We start from the raw sequence: 19,353 nt of genomic DNA, 5'->3' as shown, positions 1-19,353 counted from the left end.
CAAGTTACTTAACCCCAATGACGTAGCCCTTAGTGCTCTTCTGTCCTAGAACTGATACTATGACAGAAGGTAAGGATTTAAAAAAAAGAAGAGGATGAAAATAATCTGTGTCTTCTGGGTTATTAAACCAAACTATAGAGACAGATAATTAATTTTTCCCAAGCCAATTTCTAGTCTCATCAGACTTACCACTTTGGCATTGAATTCAGGTAGCATAACACACGTAGCTCCCACCCAGAGTGGACAAAGCAACTTATTGACCACACCATGGACATGGTGCAATGGAAGGACATGAAGAATCACATCATTTTTGGTCCATGCCCATTTGTCAACAAGCCCAGTGATCTGGAAGGAAGAATAAACAAAGAATTGAAGAATACTGAACAGCAGGACAACATCAAGGATACTGACTACAATTTAAATAAAAAAGCTCCTAGAAATGGAGCTACAAGGTCCTATCAAACGCTTTCTTATTTTTTAAAGCAATTAATCAGTGTGAGCTTTTCGATCTTAAATATACATATTGCATAATAACTAAGTTTCCAGAGAAATGTCACTAAAATGATTAAAGAGAAAATAATGATTTAATTAAAAACATTTCCTTAAAAATAACCAAAAACCACTACATTTAAATAAGAAATGTTAACAGAGATCATCTAAAGTAACCTCTCATTTTATAAGTGAGGAAAATGGCACCCAGGGAGTTTAAGTAACTTACCCAAAATCACAGAGCTAGTATCAGAAGCAAGATTTGAACTCAGGTCTCCAAACTCAGCACTCTTTCCATATTACCTCCCATAAAGTCACTTCATTTATTTACAATAAATTTCTGCCACTTAATGCATTTATCACCTTAATCATTCAACTTTTTATCTTCTGAAAGTGATATTACAGGTTAATAAAAAATTATACTTAACTGTATCTTTCAATCAATTAGGAAGCACTTATTAAGAGTCTAACATCAATGTGCCAAGCATTGGGTTAGTGAGTTAGGATACAAAGACAGACATGAAACAAAAGACAGAGAACTCTAGACTGAGAAAATAATTGGTTATTCACAAATCTTCTCCCAAACAGGGGCAGAAACTATGGCAACAACGCAAACAAGTCAACTCACCACCGCTTTTAAATTCTGATGTGTACTTAGGACCCCCTTGGGTCTTCCTGTAGTCCCACTTGTGTAGATGATCATGGCACCTCTATCTCTCCACTCTAACTGGGGAGTGTGCTCTATGGTTGGCTCATCTGCTTCTCTGCCACAGACTGTGGGTGGAAGGGGCAAAAATGGTACCCCTATCTTGGTAACAATAGGGGTTATGAGATCCACATACTCATTGCCAGCAATGACCAAAGAGCTCTGGGAGTCTCGAATGACATACTCCAGCTCAGAGGCTGGATGCTTCTTGTATAGAGGAACAGCGATGCCTCCACTCATCCAGGATGCCCATTGGGCGATGACGTAAGACACATCATTGGAGCAGATGAAGGAGATCCTTTCTCCCTTAATGTCTCCACTGAGACAGTTGTGAATCTTGCATATTTCCTGCGACAAGCGAACACTACTATAGTAAAGGTCTTTGTACGTGTACTGTCCACCATGGTCAACTAGGGCTATTTTGTCCCCATATGCCAAAGCTCTGGTGAACACTGGAGCATTCTTTCCTGAAGAGGTGTGTAGATGGTTCTTGAGATGGGCATGTTTTTTGAGTTTTAAGGAACCCTGCCTATAATAGGCCAGAGCATGAACCAGATGTCGGAATGATAAGTTCATATGGACAGGTTTCAGATTGATAAACATTTCACCTAGATGTATCTAGGTACAAGACTGCAAAAAGAATTACAAACAAACATGTTACTATTTATGTTGCCATTTATACAAACATAAATATTTTCCTTACCACATAAAAGGGGCAAATTTTGGTCAAAATACTCTTAACTTTTCTCAAAATTTGATTTAAAATAGCCTCCCAAATAATGCTAATAAATTATTAATTTATTATTATTGATGTTAATTAATTTAAAAATTAATATTAATAATAAAAATTAATAATATTAATATATTATTATTATAAAGAAATAAAAGCTTAAGGCAACCCACAAAAATGAACTGAGGATACTTTTGCAATGTACTATTTTCAAGTGTTTAAATATTCAGAGATCAATTCTTAGCATCCTCTTCCTACTTTTCCATCAGATGGACAATGAGTCAGACTCAGAGCTGAAGAAGAGGAGATTGGATAGGATCCTATTTGAAAAACAATGGCATTTTCAGTGATCCCAATTTTCTCCCTTCCACAAAAACCCACTTTCTGCCAATATTCTGGTGCACCAACATGCCTATGTATCATGGCATACTAAAAACTCAAAAGAATTAAAATTTCAGAAGGATCTTCAAAGGCAGTAGAAGAATGCATGGTAGGTGTAAGCAGGCTGTAATCTATTACCAACAATGACCTGCATACCAGAAAAGATGAAGCAGTCATCATGAAGGATCTGGACAACTGAAGAAGGAGGCAGGTCAGCTGTATAGTAAGAATGGTGAATGTGCCGAGCGCTGTGTAGTAACCACAGTCAGTCAATTAATAAACATTTCTTGGGCTCCTATTATGTGTCAAGCACTGTGCTAAGTATTAGAGACAAAGAGAAAAGCAAAAAAATAGCTCCTGCCCTCAAGGAGCTCATAATCCAATGAGGGAGACAACATGCAGACAACTATGAACAAATAGGATATATAAAGGATCAATTAGAGATGGCCAATAGATGGACGGCACTAGAATTAAGGAGGATCAATAAAGGTCTGTTATTGTAGATGGCTATGGAGAAAGTGAGAGATATAGGGGGACATTTAGGTAATAGCAAAAAAAGGATATCAGTTTTTAAAATTATTTAGAGAAAACTTCTGCATAAAAAAATTAATGACTAGAATAAGAAGAGATAAATCTCCTAAGAAAAGAATCTTTGGAATAAATAGTTTTGGTAAAGATCTGACATTTAAGCTAAAGATTCAACAAACAGAAATGTATTGGACAAAATGTCATTCACCAGTAGATAAGTCTCCAAAACCCCCCCACATAATTCTCAAGAAAAAGAATTGCAAACTATTAACAATTATTTGAAAGAATGCTCCAAAACACTAAAAAGAGACTTCAAATCAAAACAATCCTTTGATTTTATCTTATACCCAGAAAACTGCCAAAGATGACAAAAGATGGAAGCAGTCGATGCTGGAGAGGCTATGGAAAGCCAGACACACTAAATGTAGTAATGGTGGAGCTGTGAAGTGATCCAATCATTCCAGAAAACAACATAGAATTATACTTGGAAAGTGACTGGAATGATTATAATGTTTTTGACCCAGAGGCACTATTAGACATATACCCTAAAAAGTTCAATGACAAAAAAAGAAAAAGCCCCACATATGCTAAAAGACTTATAGCAACATTTTTTTTTTTGTGACAGCAAAGAAATAGAATAAAGCAAATGCCCATCATTTGGAAAATGGATAGGCAAACTGGGATACATGAATGCGATGGAATATTACTATGCTCAAAGGAATGATAAATATAATGAATACACAGAAGCATGGAAACACTTATGTGAACTAATGCAAATCAAAGTAAGTAAAAACCAGGTAAACAATATATACAATGACTATCACAATGGAAATGCAAAGAACAACAACAAAACCAAAACTGAAAGACATACGAGATGAAATCTCCCTCTGATTCTCTGCACAAACAACCATAGGTGTGTTGCTTTGCATATGACATCAGGCTTTTTGACAGATTCGTTTTGCTGATTTTCTTCCTTTCTCTTTTTTTTCTTTGTTATAAGGGATGGCATTCTGGGACAGACAAGAATACATTGGGAAACAGAGGTAAAGTAAAAGTAATACAAGAAAATGCTATGTAATAAAAGTGAGATGCTAAGAAAGTAAAATATATTAAAGGTAAGGTTTGAATGATTAAAATAAAGGCAAAAGTAAACCCTTGTTGGATAATGTGAATAACTGCTAAAGGAAGCTCAACTCTTGTCATCAAGGAGTCTAATTCCTTGGAACTAAAATGAGAAAATGAAAAAATAAGGCTTTTTTTCATTGTCAGCATTGCAGGAACAGTCAAGCTTCCTTCTATCACATGATAACACAGTAAATGGCAATTTTAAAAATCATGTGAATTTTTATGCTAGGAGAAATGACATTTACTTTTTAAAAGTTCAAACGTCATGCCAAATGATAGACTGACACCCTCCTACCAATACTTAACAAGCCTTCTGCCCTTTACAACCTGGCTTCAACATATCTTTCCCATTTCATGGCACATCATTCCTGTAAGCCTACTCTATGGTCCAGCTAAGAAGGACTTCTTACTCCTCCTCATACATGATATTCCATTTCCAGCCTCATGTCTATGACTGGCTATATCACCTTTTAGCCTGGAATGCCCTCCCTCTCTATCAAGACCATTTAGAATCCTGGTTTCCTTAAAGGCTAAGCTTAAGAACAACTTTCTCTAAAAACCTTTCCTCATTTCCCCAACTGTTCATGCCTTCCTCTCCCCAAATTAAATTGGAGTTTTTCTGTATTTATTTTGGATATTCAGATATATATATATATACACACACACACATATAAACATATACACACATGTTGTTTCCTCTCATAGAATATAAACTACGTGAAGACAGCAACAGTTTCATTATGCCCTTTTCCTGGCACTTTTAAAGGGTTGGTTGATTGATCAAGTGGTCACACAGAAAGGTCCACGACCTCGTCAGTGTGGGTTCTCTCTCTACTGGTATTGATTAATCATTTGTGTTACCTCTTGACCTATGTCTAGGTATTTGTGTAAATCTAAAAAAGCACCATCCCCACTGGAGGTCTTTCTTGGGTTCTTTAATATGACAAACTTAAGTTGTTTATTTATGTTCCCTCCAAAGAGCAACCTAATTAATCTGGCAAGTGTCTAACATACGTGTGGGTTCCCTAAGTGGGCAAAAGGGGTGGCTGCCTTTCAACTTGAGTCCTTCCATGAACCACAGAGGATGTCCACTTGGGAATGCTGCCCCCAAAGCCTCCTGCAGCGCCTTCCAGTTTTCCGTTAGCCAAATTTACTCTGATGACTTCAGTGTAATTTGCACATGTACCACTGGGCTCAGGATCCTACCACAGGGCAATTCTTCCCACTGTGAAAGCTAAGCTAGAAGGCAATGAAGTGGATATGTAGAAGTCTCTTTTCAAAGTACTTAAGGAGAAGGTGGGAGTGGGGAACTTTTCCTAATTACTTATGCACCAGTAAGAGTTTACAAATGAAATTTAACTTAAAAGTAAAAAAAAAAAGTCAAGCAGGCCTATTGTTATCCTCATTTTCATGGAGAATAAAATTGAAAACATTTCATTATTAATGTGAATGGGGTCACTTTGTCAGAACCTGTTTGGGTACACCCCCCCCCCCCGATTCTAACAACCCTTTCAGAAGTCCCCTCCTCCTTCATAACTGTACTCTAATAGGAAAAAAGGGGTGTATGCGTGTCAAAAAGGACACCGGTGTGAGGGCTTGCTGGATCCTCTTCCGGGCTGCTTATCCACCTTGGTGTTCACCTCTCATTCAACTCTCATCTGGAGCTCCAAGAAGCTGAAGGATGCTCAGCCGCCACACTGGTAAATCATCTCAGCAGAGGGGCTAAACCAGGCATTGTGCTAAGGTTTGGGATTCAAAGAAAGGCAAAACAAAGTCTCTGCTCTCAAGGAGCTCACAGTCTCAGCATACAAACAACAATGGACGAACAAAACAGATACGAAAAAAAAAACTGAGTCAACATAGGGAAGACACATTAGTGGGGATCAGGAAAAGCTCCTTGTGGAAGATGAGGTTTTAGCTGAGACTTGAACACAGCCCCAGAAGCCAGAACTCAGAGATGAGAAGGAAGAGAATTCCAGGCATGGCCAATAGTCAGGGAAAATGTCCAGAGACTGGACATGTGGAGTCCTGCTCAGGCCAGTGCCACTGGATCAAAAGGTAGTTTGGAGCAGGTTCTGAAGGGCTTTGAACACCAAACAGAGGCTTTTTTATATTTGGGCCTGAATAGGACAGGGATTCAATGGAGTTTATTATTGAAGAACCTGGAATAGGCCAATATCAGCTAAAATTAACTGGGTTCTGCCAACAGAATTGTTCTAAGAAAAAGGTGGAAAAGAAGAAGGCCCAGCAGACAATTCTTATGAACAGATGTGAAAGAATAAGGAGAGTAGTGAGTTCACAAAGAAAATATAGTCTAAGAACAAAAGGGTGCGTTCATAGGAACAGGCAAGCCCTAGGGCACTAGTGGGCTCAAATGCATTAGCCAATGTGGGGTGAACAGGAACAGGCAGAGAGAAGCCAAAAAAGATCAGGCCACAGAGAAGCAGAGAGGAGAGCAAGGGAGAAACAAGAGGATAAGGTCAAAACTAGGGCCTAGCCTACCATCTAGGTCTCTGGAGAGTCATGTGTGCTGACAAAGGATTCTCTCTTAAGATGGAAAGCTCGTCCATCCCAGCCTCATGAAGGACAGGGCCTCCTCCGCTTAGGCAACAATTTCCTAAACCATTTTATCAGAAGCCAGAGGCAGTGCTATATCCTCAGGGTAAGTGGAAGCTGAACAGCTGAATAGCTGTGAACATTATTTAACCTATTTATTCCTAAAAGGGTCTCTTCCTCACTCCTCTGCAAAAAAAAAAAAGAAAAAGAAAAAGAAAAGAAAAAAGTTTGGGGCCAATTCTCACCATGATCCAGCTAGATCAAAAACTAGACTAAAAGAGGACCAACAGAGAGCTCTTAGAAGATGAAAGAGATTGGCCAAACAGAGGGAATATGTTGACCCAGATCTCTCAAGTTCTAAACTAAATTTCTAAAAATCTAAATGACAACTTCACACGTATACCAGACCTTTAAAATCCCACCAAAACAATGTGCATGGAGGGTAGGAGGATGGAATAAGTAAGGAAAGGCAGGCTAGGAAACTTTTGAGTCAAGTTTTTCTCTCCTGGGCTTTCTCTAACAAGGTCCCATAAAGCTCTCAACCTAGGAAGCTCACATCATCTCTAGACTTTACACAGTGACCTTCCTCTCCCTTTGATTGGCTGGTTTCTCCCTGACCCTCCCTTTGAAGGAGGAGCACAGGTTAACCATTACTTTATGATGGGCAGTTCTCTTGACTTTTTCCATTTTATTTCCTCATTTCATATTTTTCCATTTTTTCCTCATTTATTCATTCCTTTCTCAGTTCAGTTCCTTTTGTTATGTTGTCTTGGAGGAAGAGTCTGGTCTTTTTTTGGCTTGCATTTGTATTCCCGGTACTTTGTACACTGCCTGGCACCTAGTAAGCATTTAATAAATGTTTGTTGCCTTGAAGGTTGAACACTCAAGTTTATAAAGTTTTTAAACAGAAAATCTGATTTCTTGTTCAGAAAGATCTAGGGGGGGAATCATGAAGAAGAAATACAAACCAAAATACCCCTGGGGTTTTATCTCATAAGCAAAATATTAACAAAGATGACAAGAAGTAAAAAGAGTCAGTATTGGAGGGGCTGCAGGAAAACAGGCACACAAAATACTTTGTTGGTGGACTTACAATTCTGCTTTAAAAAATTAACTAAAATGTCCATACCCTTTCATCCCACCACATGGCATATGCCCCAAAGAGATCAAAGACAGAAAGGCAGGTCCTATATATATCAAAATATAGAAAGACTTTAAGAATTTTCCATCGTAGCAAAGAACTGGATACAACATAGGAATCAATCAGGGAATGGATAAACATGTAGCACAAGAATATAATGGATATTACTGTGTTCTTAAAAATGGTGACTACAAAGAATTCAGAAAAGCATGAGGAAGATCTACATGAACTGATACAAAGTGAAATAAGCAGAACCAGGAAAACAATATAAACAATGACTATAATGATATAAAAAGAAAGAACAAAAACATGAAACTGGCACTGGATAATTATAATGATCAAGCTTGGCCCTGTATTTGAGAAAATGTACTTTTCTCATCCTGAAGTGATGAGGGATTATGGATGTGAAACATTGCACATATGTCAGGCACGTTGATATATTAGTTAATATTGATGTTTTGGGGTTTTTTTTATCTTTCTTTCCTTTACATTTTTCAACTAGCTGGAGAAAAGTGGAAGGAAAAATATTTGGAAGTAAATATGATGTGAAAGCAAAAAGCATCAAAATAAAATAAGACAGGAAAAAACTTTTAAATAAAGGGCTGAAGGCAATAAAGAGCTCAGCATAATTTCAAAGGGCAATGATAATGCATGATTACTTATTCTGCTCTCTATAGAACAAAAACAAGATGTCACCTAAGCAATTTACCTTCGCCTTTAACTCAAAGTCTTTCCCATCCCTCTGTTTCTTTTTCTCCTCATTCTGTACATCTCTTATGTTCTCTACTTGTAGCTCTCTCAAGCTCTGTGGGTATGAATCCGCATCTGCTTGCTGCACTTTGCTCTCTGTTTCTTTCCATCACTTTTGTCTTTCTTTCCTTATATATTTTCTTCTAGCATAGAACTGAAGTTATATGTATTATTGTTTACCATGTAGATGTTGAGTGTTTGAATAGTCTTCTTAAAAAAAAATAACCTTTATCTTTATCTTGGAATTAATACTATGTATTGGTTTATATGATTTTTATGAGATTATGTGACTTGCCTGGAGTCACATAACTAATAAGTATCTAAGGCCAAATTTGAACCCAGGACCTACTGTCTGCAGGCCTGGCCTCTATGAATAAGCCACCTATTTGTTCCATGTCTTCATTTTTAAAGTCAGTAAGTAGAATCAATTATATTTATTTCTCTACCTAAAGCTATTACCCCTCTTCTCCACAAAAATGTAAATTAAATTGCTTTTTACTTATCTGTAGTCTTCTGCTGAAATTATTCTCTGGGTCATTGGTCCTTGGTAGAAAAAAAGGATTGTCAACAGTAAACTATCTAGGGGTAACTGCCAACTCCAGCTTCTTAGAGAGATTGGGAGATGTACAGCTTAGATGTTCTATTCTTCCCTTTCCCCAGAAGCAATGAAGATGACTTCAGAGGCAGAATTTTGGCAAAAAAAAAGAAAAAAAGAAAAACAAAACAAAAAACAAGGCCTCTATGCACTTATGCAAAACCGTATTTCTAGCTTCAACAATACTACTTTGAACATTATGAGATTCTTACCCCTTATAGCTAAAGTCACATTATCTCCCTAGGCTCTACCAAGCACATAGTTACTAAAATAGCCAACATTTAAATAAGTAAGATTCTGACACACAGAACCAAATTATGTCTGGGGTTTAACAGAGTAATGGTCTATTGGAAGGAAAAAAAATACTATACAATTTTTAAAAAAGTCACATTAACATATCTGTTTTGCCCCATTTAAAAAAAAAATCCAAAATGCGCTAGTATTTTGCATAAATCCCTTGATTTTTATTTTTTTTAACAGTAAAGAAAATCTCCATATTATAAGGAAACATCTGGGGTGGACTTCAGAAAAAAGAACTGTAATAAACAAGTGGGATATTTTTATGGAAAGAAAATAATAGTGAAACCAAATCATGATAGCTTAACATGCTTTCCATTCTCGAGTCTAACAAATTCTTACAAATCCTTTGGTATTTGCTTTACAGGCTGGAGAGAAATCTGAAAACAAAGGAAGCTTGCAAATAGAAAAGAGACTACTATAGTCTTTCTAGGTTATGGCTTCAAGGACAGATTTTTGCTGATGAAAGAGAAAGAGAGATGTTAACAGGGGTGTTAATTGGAAGTGACTACACTTAGCAGAGTCAAGCTAAAGAGCCTAGTATTCCAGGCAGCCAGTTCACTGTACAAACAGAAGGTCTGTACAGTGGAGTGAAATCCTATCAGATTATTCCATTTTTCCCTGTAAGGCACAAAGAGTAGTGTTAGCTGCAATATCACAACTCGGAGACTCAAAATTGCAATATCTTCCCCAGATGAACAAGGAGTTTCAACATGGTTTGGTCCATTGCACTTCAAAAAGACTTAAAAACAAAAAGGAAGGCGGGGTGGGTGGCATAGCAAGGTGGCTCAGTGGCTAGAGAGTCAGGTCTAGAAGTAAGAGGTCCTGGGTTCAAGTATGACTCCAGATACTTTCTCGCTGTGTGACTCTGGGCAAGTCGCTTAACCTTGATCGCCTAAACCTTACCATTCTTCTACCTTGGAAGCAATATTTAATATCAAATCTAAAACAGAAGGTAAGAGCTAAAAAAAAAGACTACAGAGAATTGGTTTAGTATACACCCATGGCAGCATCAATATCATCACCCTAAAAAAGAAGACAGGTTGGTCCTTATTTAATCCTATTGTCACAGAAGCTAGTTTGAGACCCCAGTTTTAGAGCTGGAAGAAAGGGCTCTCTCGGAGTCTCATTGGTAAAATGAGGGGTTGGGACTGGATCATCTCTAAAGCCCTTTATAATTCCAAATCTATGATTTGCAACTGTGAAAGACTGAACTACTCTTGGCAATAGGATGATCTAGTACAACTCTGAGGGACTTATGACAAAGAATGCTCTCCACACCTCCAGAGCAAGAACTGTTGGAATCAGAATGCAGATGAAAACATATAATTTTTCACTTGTTTATTTGGGTTTTGGTTGTATATGATTATTCATTTACAAAAATGAACAAAATGGAAATGTTTTGCATGATAATACATGTATAATCCAGATCAAATTGCCTATCAGCACTGGGAGAGGGGAGGAAAGGAAGATGACATGGATCAGCTAAGTTTGGAAAGCTCATGTGGAAATTTATTACATGTAATTGATAAAATAAATAAATTTAATAAACAAATCGATGATCTGATGATCCTGCAACTTGGACAGATCTGTGTTCTAATTCCAGGTCTGGAATTATCTGATTATGTGGCCTGCATGTTTCCTAGTAGACCATCACTTCTAATCCTATATTTTTCTATAACTATACTAGACTCTTAGCACTGACTGCCTTTGGGACGACTAGTAAATCTTGAGAATAAAAATCTCCTGGATAAATCTTCCCACTTAAAAAAATTGAGATGACATCAATAACTTTTCAAAGTAGCTATGATAGGGAATTAAGTGATAATAAAGAACTCTTAAAAGTGATGTTAAAAATTATCAGGCATTTCATAAATAGCATTCAGACCTCAAGAGTAAACTAAAGTACTACCCCCAGAAGGGTATGAAATGCAGATTCAAATCCAGTCTTATTGGAACAAATGACATTAATTCAACAGTCCCCACTTTGTTCTGAGTGGATACTGCAAAAATCACTTGAAAACTATCAAAGCTGGCATGCATGCAGAAGGTTTTGTGGTGACAGCTAAGATATAAATTTGTGCAGAGTAAGATGAAGCAAAAACAAAGCAACGGAGCAGTTAGATAGCACAGTGAATAGAAAGCCAGACCTGAAGAAGGGAGGTCCTGGGTTCAAATTTGAACTCAAGACCCTTCCTAGCTGTATGACCTTGGACAAGTCACTTGGCCCCATTTGCCTGGCCCTTGCCTTTCTGTTTTAGAGTTGTTAATAAGACAGAAAGTGAAAAGGTTTTTTTTTTGGGGGGGGGGGTGAGTGAACTCAGCTAGAGTCATGAACACAAAATGTAATTGGAGGAAAACATTATTAAAAAGTAAAACAAACAAAAACATCACATTGGTGCCAAATTACCAAGTTTTAATATCACCACATAAAACCCCTGGGCAACTCTGGTCTGCAGAGAGATAATCTGTTGAAAAAGGACAGACTCACTCATAGCTAAGTTTTGCATGTCAGATATTAATTTAGATACAAAACAAGGTAAAATAAATAATTGTATTGGTGTTCCAGGTTCAACATCTTACTTGCTACATGACCAGGGGCAAGTCAATTTACCTCCCAGAGACTGTAAAAGGAAGATAACCCATCTAGTACCTACCTCATAGGGTAATGTTAAAGAAAGAGGTCTGTAAATCTTTAATAGCTAGCTAAGTGTGTACCGTTGTTATTAAATATTAGTGTAAGAGGAAGAAGACTTACTCTTTTTTGTCCCAGAGAGCAGAAGTAGATGCTAGCAGTTGCAATTGAAAAGAGGCAAATTTAGGCTTGGTGTCAGGAAAACTTCCTACTAATTAGAGCTACCAATGAAAAGAGCATCAATAAAACACGAAAACACATGGAAAGCAAGAAATTTTTAAAAAAAGAAGCTTTATTCTATTAAAAGGGTGACATAAGCACAGGAAAATTTTGTTACCTTGTTAAATTTAACATTAACTTAAAAAAAAAACCTAGAACTGAGAATGTCTTAGTTTCATATACATTCTTTTTTTGGTTCTTTGTATATTGGAATTTTTTATTTGATAATTGTTAAGTTCACAACTAAAAAAGAAATAAAAAGAAAATAATCAAATAGAGCTACGCTTAATGGCAGCCTTCCACTGGAGGTCTGAACAAAGGTAAGATCACCACTCATCAGTAATGTGGAAGATAAGATCTTTATCCAAATATGGATGAAACCAGATGTCATTTGATGTCCCTTATAATTCTAAAGTTCTGTAATCATCAACATCATTATTAGGAGGGGAGAGAACTCCTAGAAGAAGTTGTCTTGAACATGGAAAAGCTAAATGAATTGACTAGTCATAACCAGAATGTGTTAGGGGTAGGACTTGAATCCAGGGCTTTCTGGTTCGTGGGCTGGTTCTCTATCTACTATACCACACAGCTTCTCATGAGAAGGATGATGACGATGATGACAACAACAAAGACATTGATTTTACTTCGCTTGACAGTTAAGCAGAATGCTGTGGACATTGCCCACTTGAAAGGCACCTGACAAAGATTTCTGAGACAGCTTAGTGATAAGAAAGCTGTATAAATGATAGTATGGTTGCATGTCCTGACCAAAAAGGTAGGAATTAATGGATTAATGTTAACCTGAAAGGGAAGGGTTCCCTAGCAAATTGTTCTGGGAGTAAAACAGGTAAAGTTGCAGAGAAATAATTTTGGGTCACTTTAAGAAAAAACTTGGGGCACCTAGGTAGTGCAGTGAATAGAGTGCTGAGTCTGGGGTCTGAAAGACTAATCTTCCTGAGTTTTGTGCTAAGACGCTTACTAGTTATGTGACTCTGAAAAAGTCACTTCACCTATTTTGCCTCAGTTTCCTCCAGAAGGAAATGGCCGTTCCAATATCTTTGTCAAGAAAACTTCAAATGGGGTCATAAAGAGTCAGACAATAACAATGACAAAGGAAAAACTTCTTAATAGGTAGAGTCCAAAAGTGGATTGGAAATGAGCTGCCTGAGGCAAAGATGGTTCCTCCTCTTCTAGAGAGCTTCAAAAAGATTGGACATGAACCAGCAAAGATGTTGGAGCAAAAGGAAGAAACATCACCAAGCTCTCCGAAAATTTCCCAGCAGAGACAAAGAGAATGAGACCAAGTCATAATGAAGGAATCCAAGAAAAAATCAAAGTGGGTCATTTTTCCAGACAAGAGCAAAGCAGGGAGACAGGCAGAGGTCTGAAGGCTGGGGGACCAGGTATAGTCAGGAAGATGCTGTTTCCTGAGACTAATGTGGGGTCAATGGCTGTGTACTGCTGCAAGAAATAATCGCTGATCCAGGAGGGACAGCCTGAGGTTGTGTCTACCTGACTGAAGAATTAGTTCCCAGACCTACAAGGGATAACCCTGCATGGAAGGGATCTGAGATCCATGGCTGCATTCTAGAACAAGGAATGGTTGTTTGGAGGCTTGAGGCTGTAAACTAAGAAAGAAATAGAAGCAAGTAGTATCTAGGTGACTCTGAAACTTAGTCTGAGACCTACAGCTGAGGAAACAGGTCAGACAAGACAGGGACTTGGGTCAACAGCAGTCAAGCAGGCACAAATCTATCACTAAATCTCAGTTGGTCAATAAATATTTATCAAGCACCAACTACATGCCAGGCACGATGTGTGAGGATACAAAAAGAGACAAAAGAAAATCCCTGTCCTCAAAAGAGCTCACAATCTCCCAGACTCAGATTGGGCTCAGGAGCTTGCAAAGCTCAGATCAGGACAGTGACTTGACTTTACCCTAGATCAGAGAAACACCTGTTGTCAGGTACCTGGCCTGAGCTGCTCCTGAGGTTCTTGAATAGCACAACATTCACCATGTTGAGAAAGCAGCAGCAGGACACCAAAGGACACAAATCAGGTCAAAACAAGAATCAGATATTCCTTCTAGAAGTATTAGGAGACCTAACACAAAGTCCCAATTCAGGAAATAAAGCAAGAGAAATGAATAAACAAAGATTCCCACCACAAAGGGTTATGTATGGTACCAGTGGTGCCCTAGACACAAACCCAGAAGAAAAGATTACCTGTAAAATATCTATAAGCAAAGCCTAACAGGACAGAGTGCTAGGTCTGGAGTCAGGTAGACCTGAGTTCAAATGCAGACCAGGACAAGTTAATTCACCTCCATCTATCTCAATCTCTTCAACTGTAAAATGGGGATAATAATAGTACCAACTTCCCAAGGTCACTGAAAGAATCAAAAGAGATAATATTTGCAACATGCTTAGCACAGTGCCTGGCACATAGTAGGTACTTAGTAGAAATTTATTCCTTTTCCTATTCCCAAGAAAAACAGGTTGGACATAAGGGGAATGAAAATTCCTAGAAGGAATAAATCAAGAGGTAAAAATGATTTTGCAAATGAAATGAGAATGCTAAAAGAAAGATAGTGAAAAGAAGTGAGTTTAGAAGGAATAACCATCCTCATAATAAGAAGTACAAAACCGTGTCCATGTAAGTGACTTGAAATGAGAATGGAACAAACAGATGCTAATGACTCCATGGAAAAATAAGAAATATTAAAACAAAAGTCAAACAAAACTGATAACATAAGGGGAAATGTAAAGCATCTCATGTTGAAAACAACTGACCTAGAAAACGGGTCAAAGAGAGATAATTTAAGAATCACTACACTATCTGAAAACCATGTGTAGCTGACCAGCAGTTACACAATATTCTTATGTGGGTTGACCACCTGAAAGGGAAACTGGGGATGGAGGGAATTTGGGTGAAAGGGTTTAAATATTAAGGGAGGACATAAAGCGAGAAAATAGGAATAGAGACACAGGATTCATCAGCATATTAGGCAGCCTATCGACTGATCCTCTGATGGTATGAGAGAGAGTGAACTACAGGCAAAAAATTTTTTGTTGAAGTTTCAAGGAATGGGGAATGGGAGATAGTAGATCAAACATGTGACATGGTAGAGAATTTAGCATCAGCTTAGTAAACAATAATAAGATAAAAGAGATGGAGGCTAAGATAATGTAGTAGCCAGTGCCCAGCTGTGAAGGTGTAATTAACTCTTCCCCTCACTTACTTTTAAATTTCATCACCAGGGGACAGCTGGGTAGCTCAGTGAATTGAGAGCCAGGCCTAGAGACAGGAAGTCCTAGGTTCAAATCTGGCCTCAGCACTTCCTAGCTGTGTGACCCTGGGCAAGTCACTTAACCCCCATTGCCTAGCCCTTACCACTCTTCTGCCTTAGAACTAATACACAATAACGATTCTAAGACAGAAGGTAAGGCTTTAATAAATAAATAATTTTAGTCACCACCCATGTGCTAAAGTGGGTTACAACTCAGAAATGTCATTTGACTTGAGATATATTAATTTAGGTGACCACATTTCTCTTACATTTAGTCCAACCTTAATTTTTAGCAGTATTTATTTATAAAATATAGGGAAAGCATTAAAGTAGAGAAATGAGAAAGAGGGTAGAGAAGGTATCTATCCTATCACATTAGATAATTACTCTGGCCTGGTTCAAACCAAGTAGGGCTCATTAACTCTCCACTAGAGGGCCATGAGTTGGAGAAGCTGGTGGTGAATAAAGCAAGAGTTCCAGCCATGGGGCCTCCTCAGAAGCTAGACTCTCTAGGAGCCAGGAAAGGAGTCAGTCTTTTTCACTCACCCACATGATAGTCTAAAGAGAAGATCTTCCACCAGCCTTCAGATCCTCTAAAAGAGCTCTAACTTCAACTCCGAAAAACTTCTCACAAAAAGTCTCCTCTCACAGGAAGTTGCAACTACTTTTAAAGACCCTTCTTTGAGTCACTTATTGTGCCTTCCTCCACTTTATGTGGACCAACTGTAGTTTATAAATTTTCTTAGGACTTCCCAGGGGGAAGTCAGTCATTTCTGAGTTGTCATCCACTTTAGCATGTGGGTTGTGAACCTCCCCCACTTAGGCATTAAGTAGGGTGTATATGGTTCTGGTTATTAAAATTAAAGTAGGTGAGGGGAGAGTTAATTACATCTTCACAATCTCTCCCTGTGATCCTTTGGTAGATTAGTCTCCCCAATGGATCATTTAACATAATCAGCTTGTACCTCTAAAATTTTTCTAACTACAGGTGCATTCAATGTTGTACCTTATAAGAGGAAACAACAATAGTTAGAGAAAAGAGGGAAATAGAAGAGAGAGAGCAAAACCAATGTTTGGTAGGTACAGTGACAAAAAGCCAATTAGGGGGAAGTCCCCTTTGACATAAAAGTTTACATTCAAAATAAATGTGTTCAACCTCCTTTAGTTCAATCAATCATACCCCAAAATTCATTCTGGATCTTCTTGTTACATTGTAGGTTTCTACAGGCATCTTTCTCCAAACAGTTCATTTTCTCGATTCAAGGAGTTAGCAGTTTCTTTTACTGAAATTTTTTTTCAAATAAAATTTTAAATCATGGATTTTGCAAAAATTATACATAGCTCAGAGGTTCATCTGACCTTTGGACTGTAGGCATTGGGAGGGGTCAGAATACCACAAGATTTGAGCCCAAATTCAATGCAATGATCCAGAAATCAATTATGTAAAATATTAGAAATATATCCATAAGTCTGGTACATGATCATATTGCTCATAAGAGTCAGCTATTGAATGCATCTTTAATACTTCTGTGATTTATTTATACCTGGAACCCCACGACTAAGAAACAAGCAAACAAACAGTGTGGGTATACTATTTCAGTAAATCATAAAAGGAGACTTATAACCACTAGAACCAATGGACAGATTGAAAATAGAAGGAATTCACTAGTTACCTCCTGAAAGAAACCCCAAAGTGAAAACTCCTAGGAATGTCACAGACAAAATCCAGTCAAAGAAAAAATACTACAAGTAGTTAGGATGAAAGAATTCAGATAGATTAATGGAGAGTTGTTGGAACTGTGAACTGGTATCGCCATTCTAGAAATCACCCTGGAATTATACCTGAAAAACCAGGAAGCTAGGTGGCACAATGGATCAAGTCTGATCTGAACATGGAGATCTTAGATTCAAATCTGGCATTACACACTTAGCTGCCTAACCCTGGGCAAGTTACTTGACCTAATTACCTAGCCCTTACTGCTCTTCTGCCTTGGGACTGATGCTTAGTATCAATTCTAAAACAGAAGGTAAGGGTTATTGTTTTTCTTTCACAAATCCTTTGAGCCAATAATACCATTCATGGGTCTATATATCAAAGAGATCAAAGAAAGAGAAGAAAGTCCTATATGCACAAACATATTTAGAATTAGAAACTAAAGAAGTCATCAGTTGGGGAATGATTGAAGAAATTACAGCATATGAATGTAACAGGATCCTATTAATGTATCTATCATCCCACAGACTCTCCAGTATTTGATGTTTTTGGTCAGATTTACCAATCAGATAGGTGTAAAGTGGAACCTCATTTACATTTTTCCAATTATTAGTTATTTAGATCCTTTTTACATGGCTATATATAATTTGGATCTCTTCTCTTGAGAACTGCTTATTCATAGCCTTTGACCAATTAGGAAATGACTTTTATTCTTATAAATTTCATTCAGTTCCTTTAGAGAAAATAAGACCTTTTTCAGAAAAACTATAATCAATTAATTTTTTTGTTGTCTTTCTAGGGGATGAAGGGGATAACTTCAGATAAACCTGGAAAGATCTGTGTAAATTGGTGCAGGATGAAGTTGGCAGAACCAAGAGAACAATGTATACAGTAATAATGAATTTTTAGAAAGAAACAACTGTGAAAGATTTAGCTACTCTCAGCAATACAATGATCTGGGACAATTCTGAAGGACTTATGATAAGTGGTGGCTATCTATCTCCAGAGAAAGAACTGTTGAAGTCAGATGTAAATCAAGGTATACTATCTTCCACATTTTGTTTATTTACAGTTTTATTTGGGGGGGTTTGGAAATATGTTTTGCATGATAATAAAAGTACAATCCAGATTAAATCTTTGAAAGGGAGAAGGGAAGGGAGAGAGGGAATCAATTTGGTTCTTATAATTTTGGAAAACATGTTGAAAATTGTTATTACATGTAATTGGAAAAATAAAATATCTTTGGATAAAAAAGAAACATTTTTTGGCTGTGGCCAATGTAGGAATTTATTTTGCATGATATTTGTGTCTGTTTATAAGGTTGACCCCTCTTCCCACACGCATGGGAATAGAAGATAAAAGTAAGAAAAAATTGATTTTTGTTCATTGAAAAAATAAAAAAATTATGGCATATGAATTAAATGGTATACTATTATACCATGAGAAATGATAAAGAGGACTGTTTCAGAAAAACCTGGGGAGATCTATAGGAACTGAAGCAGAGTGAAATGAATAGTCAAGAGAACAATTTATAAAATAAGCTAGTAAAAACAAACCACTTTGAAAGAATTAAGAATTCTGATCAACTCAAAGATCAGTTATGATTCCAAGAAACTAACCTCCTGACAAGAGATGATAAACTCAGAGAATGGAGTGTGTATACATATATACCTATATATGCATAAATAGACATATATATGACATATATATTGACATGGCCAATGTGAAAATTCATTTTTCTTGACTTCTGCATATTTGGTACAACAGTTTTGTTTTTCTTTTTTTCAAGTTCGGAGAGGGTAAGGTGGCAGAGAGAGAAACAAATTAATTTTTTCCATTGAAAAACTACAATTTTTAAAAAGAGAAGGGGAAAAAAGAGAGGAGAGTGGGAGGGAAGAATGGAGGCCAGAAGGGAAAGAGAAAGAGAAGAGACAGTGTGGCAGGGAAGAGGAGATATCAGAGAAGAAATATCATTTTAGGTACAGCTTGGATAAGATGAACTCTGATGTCAATTCTAAATTTCTATGACTATATCTCTGGATCTGTCCTTAATTCTTCTACATCCTGCATTTTTTTATCAAATGTTCTCGATAAGGATACAGATGAATTACCAAATTTTCTGATGACAGATATCAGAACCAGTATCTAAAAAGATCTCAAAAGAACAGAATAATGAACTAAAAAGAAAATGGGAAAAT

At 37.2% G+C, this 19,353-nt stretch overlaps 1 protein-coding gene across 3 annotated transcripts in view; it reads right to left on the bottom strand.

Annotated features, from left to right (window-relative positions):
• ACSF3 (acyl-CoA synthetase family member 3) overlaps positions 1–19,353 on the bottom strand; it is a 237,775-nt gene that overhangs the window by 206,022 nt on the left and 12,400 nt on the right. For all 3 annotated transcript variants that reach the window (XM_007477310.3, XM_056810927.1, XM_056810930.1), the window contains 2 exons: positions 1,118–1,825; positions 190–345 (listed from right to left, as the gene is read on the bottom strand). In XM_007477310.3, coding sequence (XP_007477372.1) covers positions 190–345; positions 1,118–1,798 — 837 coding nt within the window. In that variant the 5' untranslated portion in view covers positions 1,799–1,825. The remainder of the gene's footprint in view (positions 1–189; positions 346–1,117; positions 1,826–19,353) is intronic.

The sequence above is a fragment of the Monodelphis domestica genome, chromosome 1 (assembly GCF_027887165.1).
Source record: "Monodelphis domestica isolate mMonDom1 chromosome 1, mMonDom1.pri, whole genome shotgun sequence".
Lineage (NCBI taxonomy): Eukaryota > Metazoa > Chordata > Mammalia > Didelphimorphia > Didelphidae > Monodelphis > Monodelphis domestica.
Note: the sequence above shows the minus strand (reverse complement) of the source record. Positions and strands in the feature narration are given on the sequence as shown.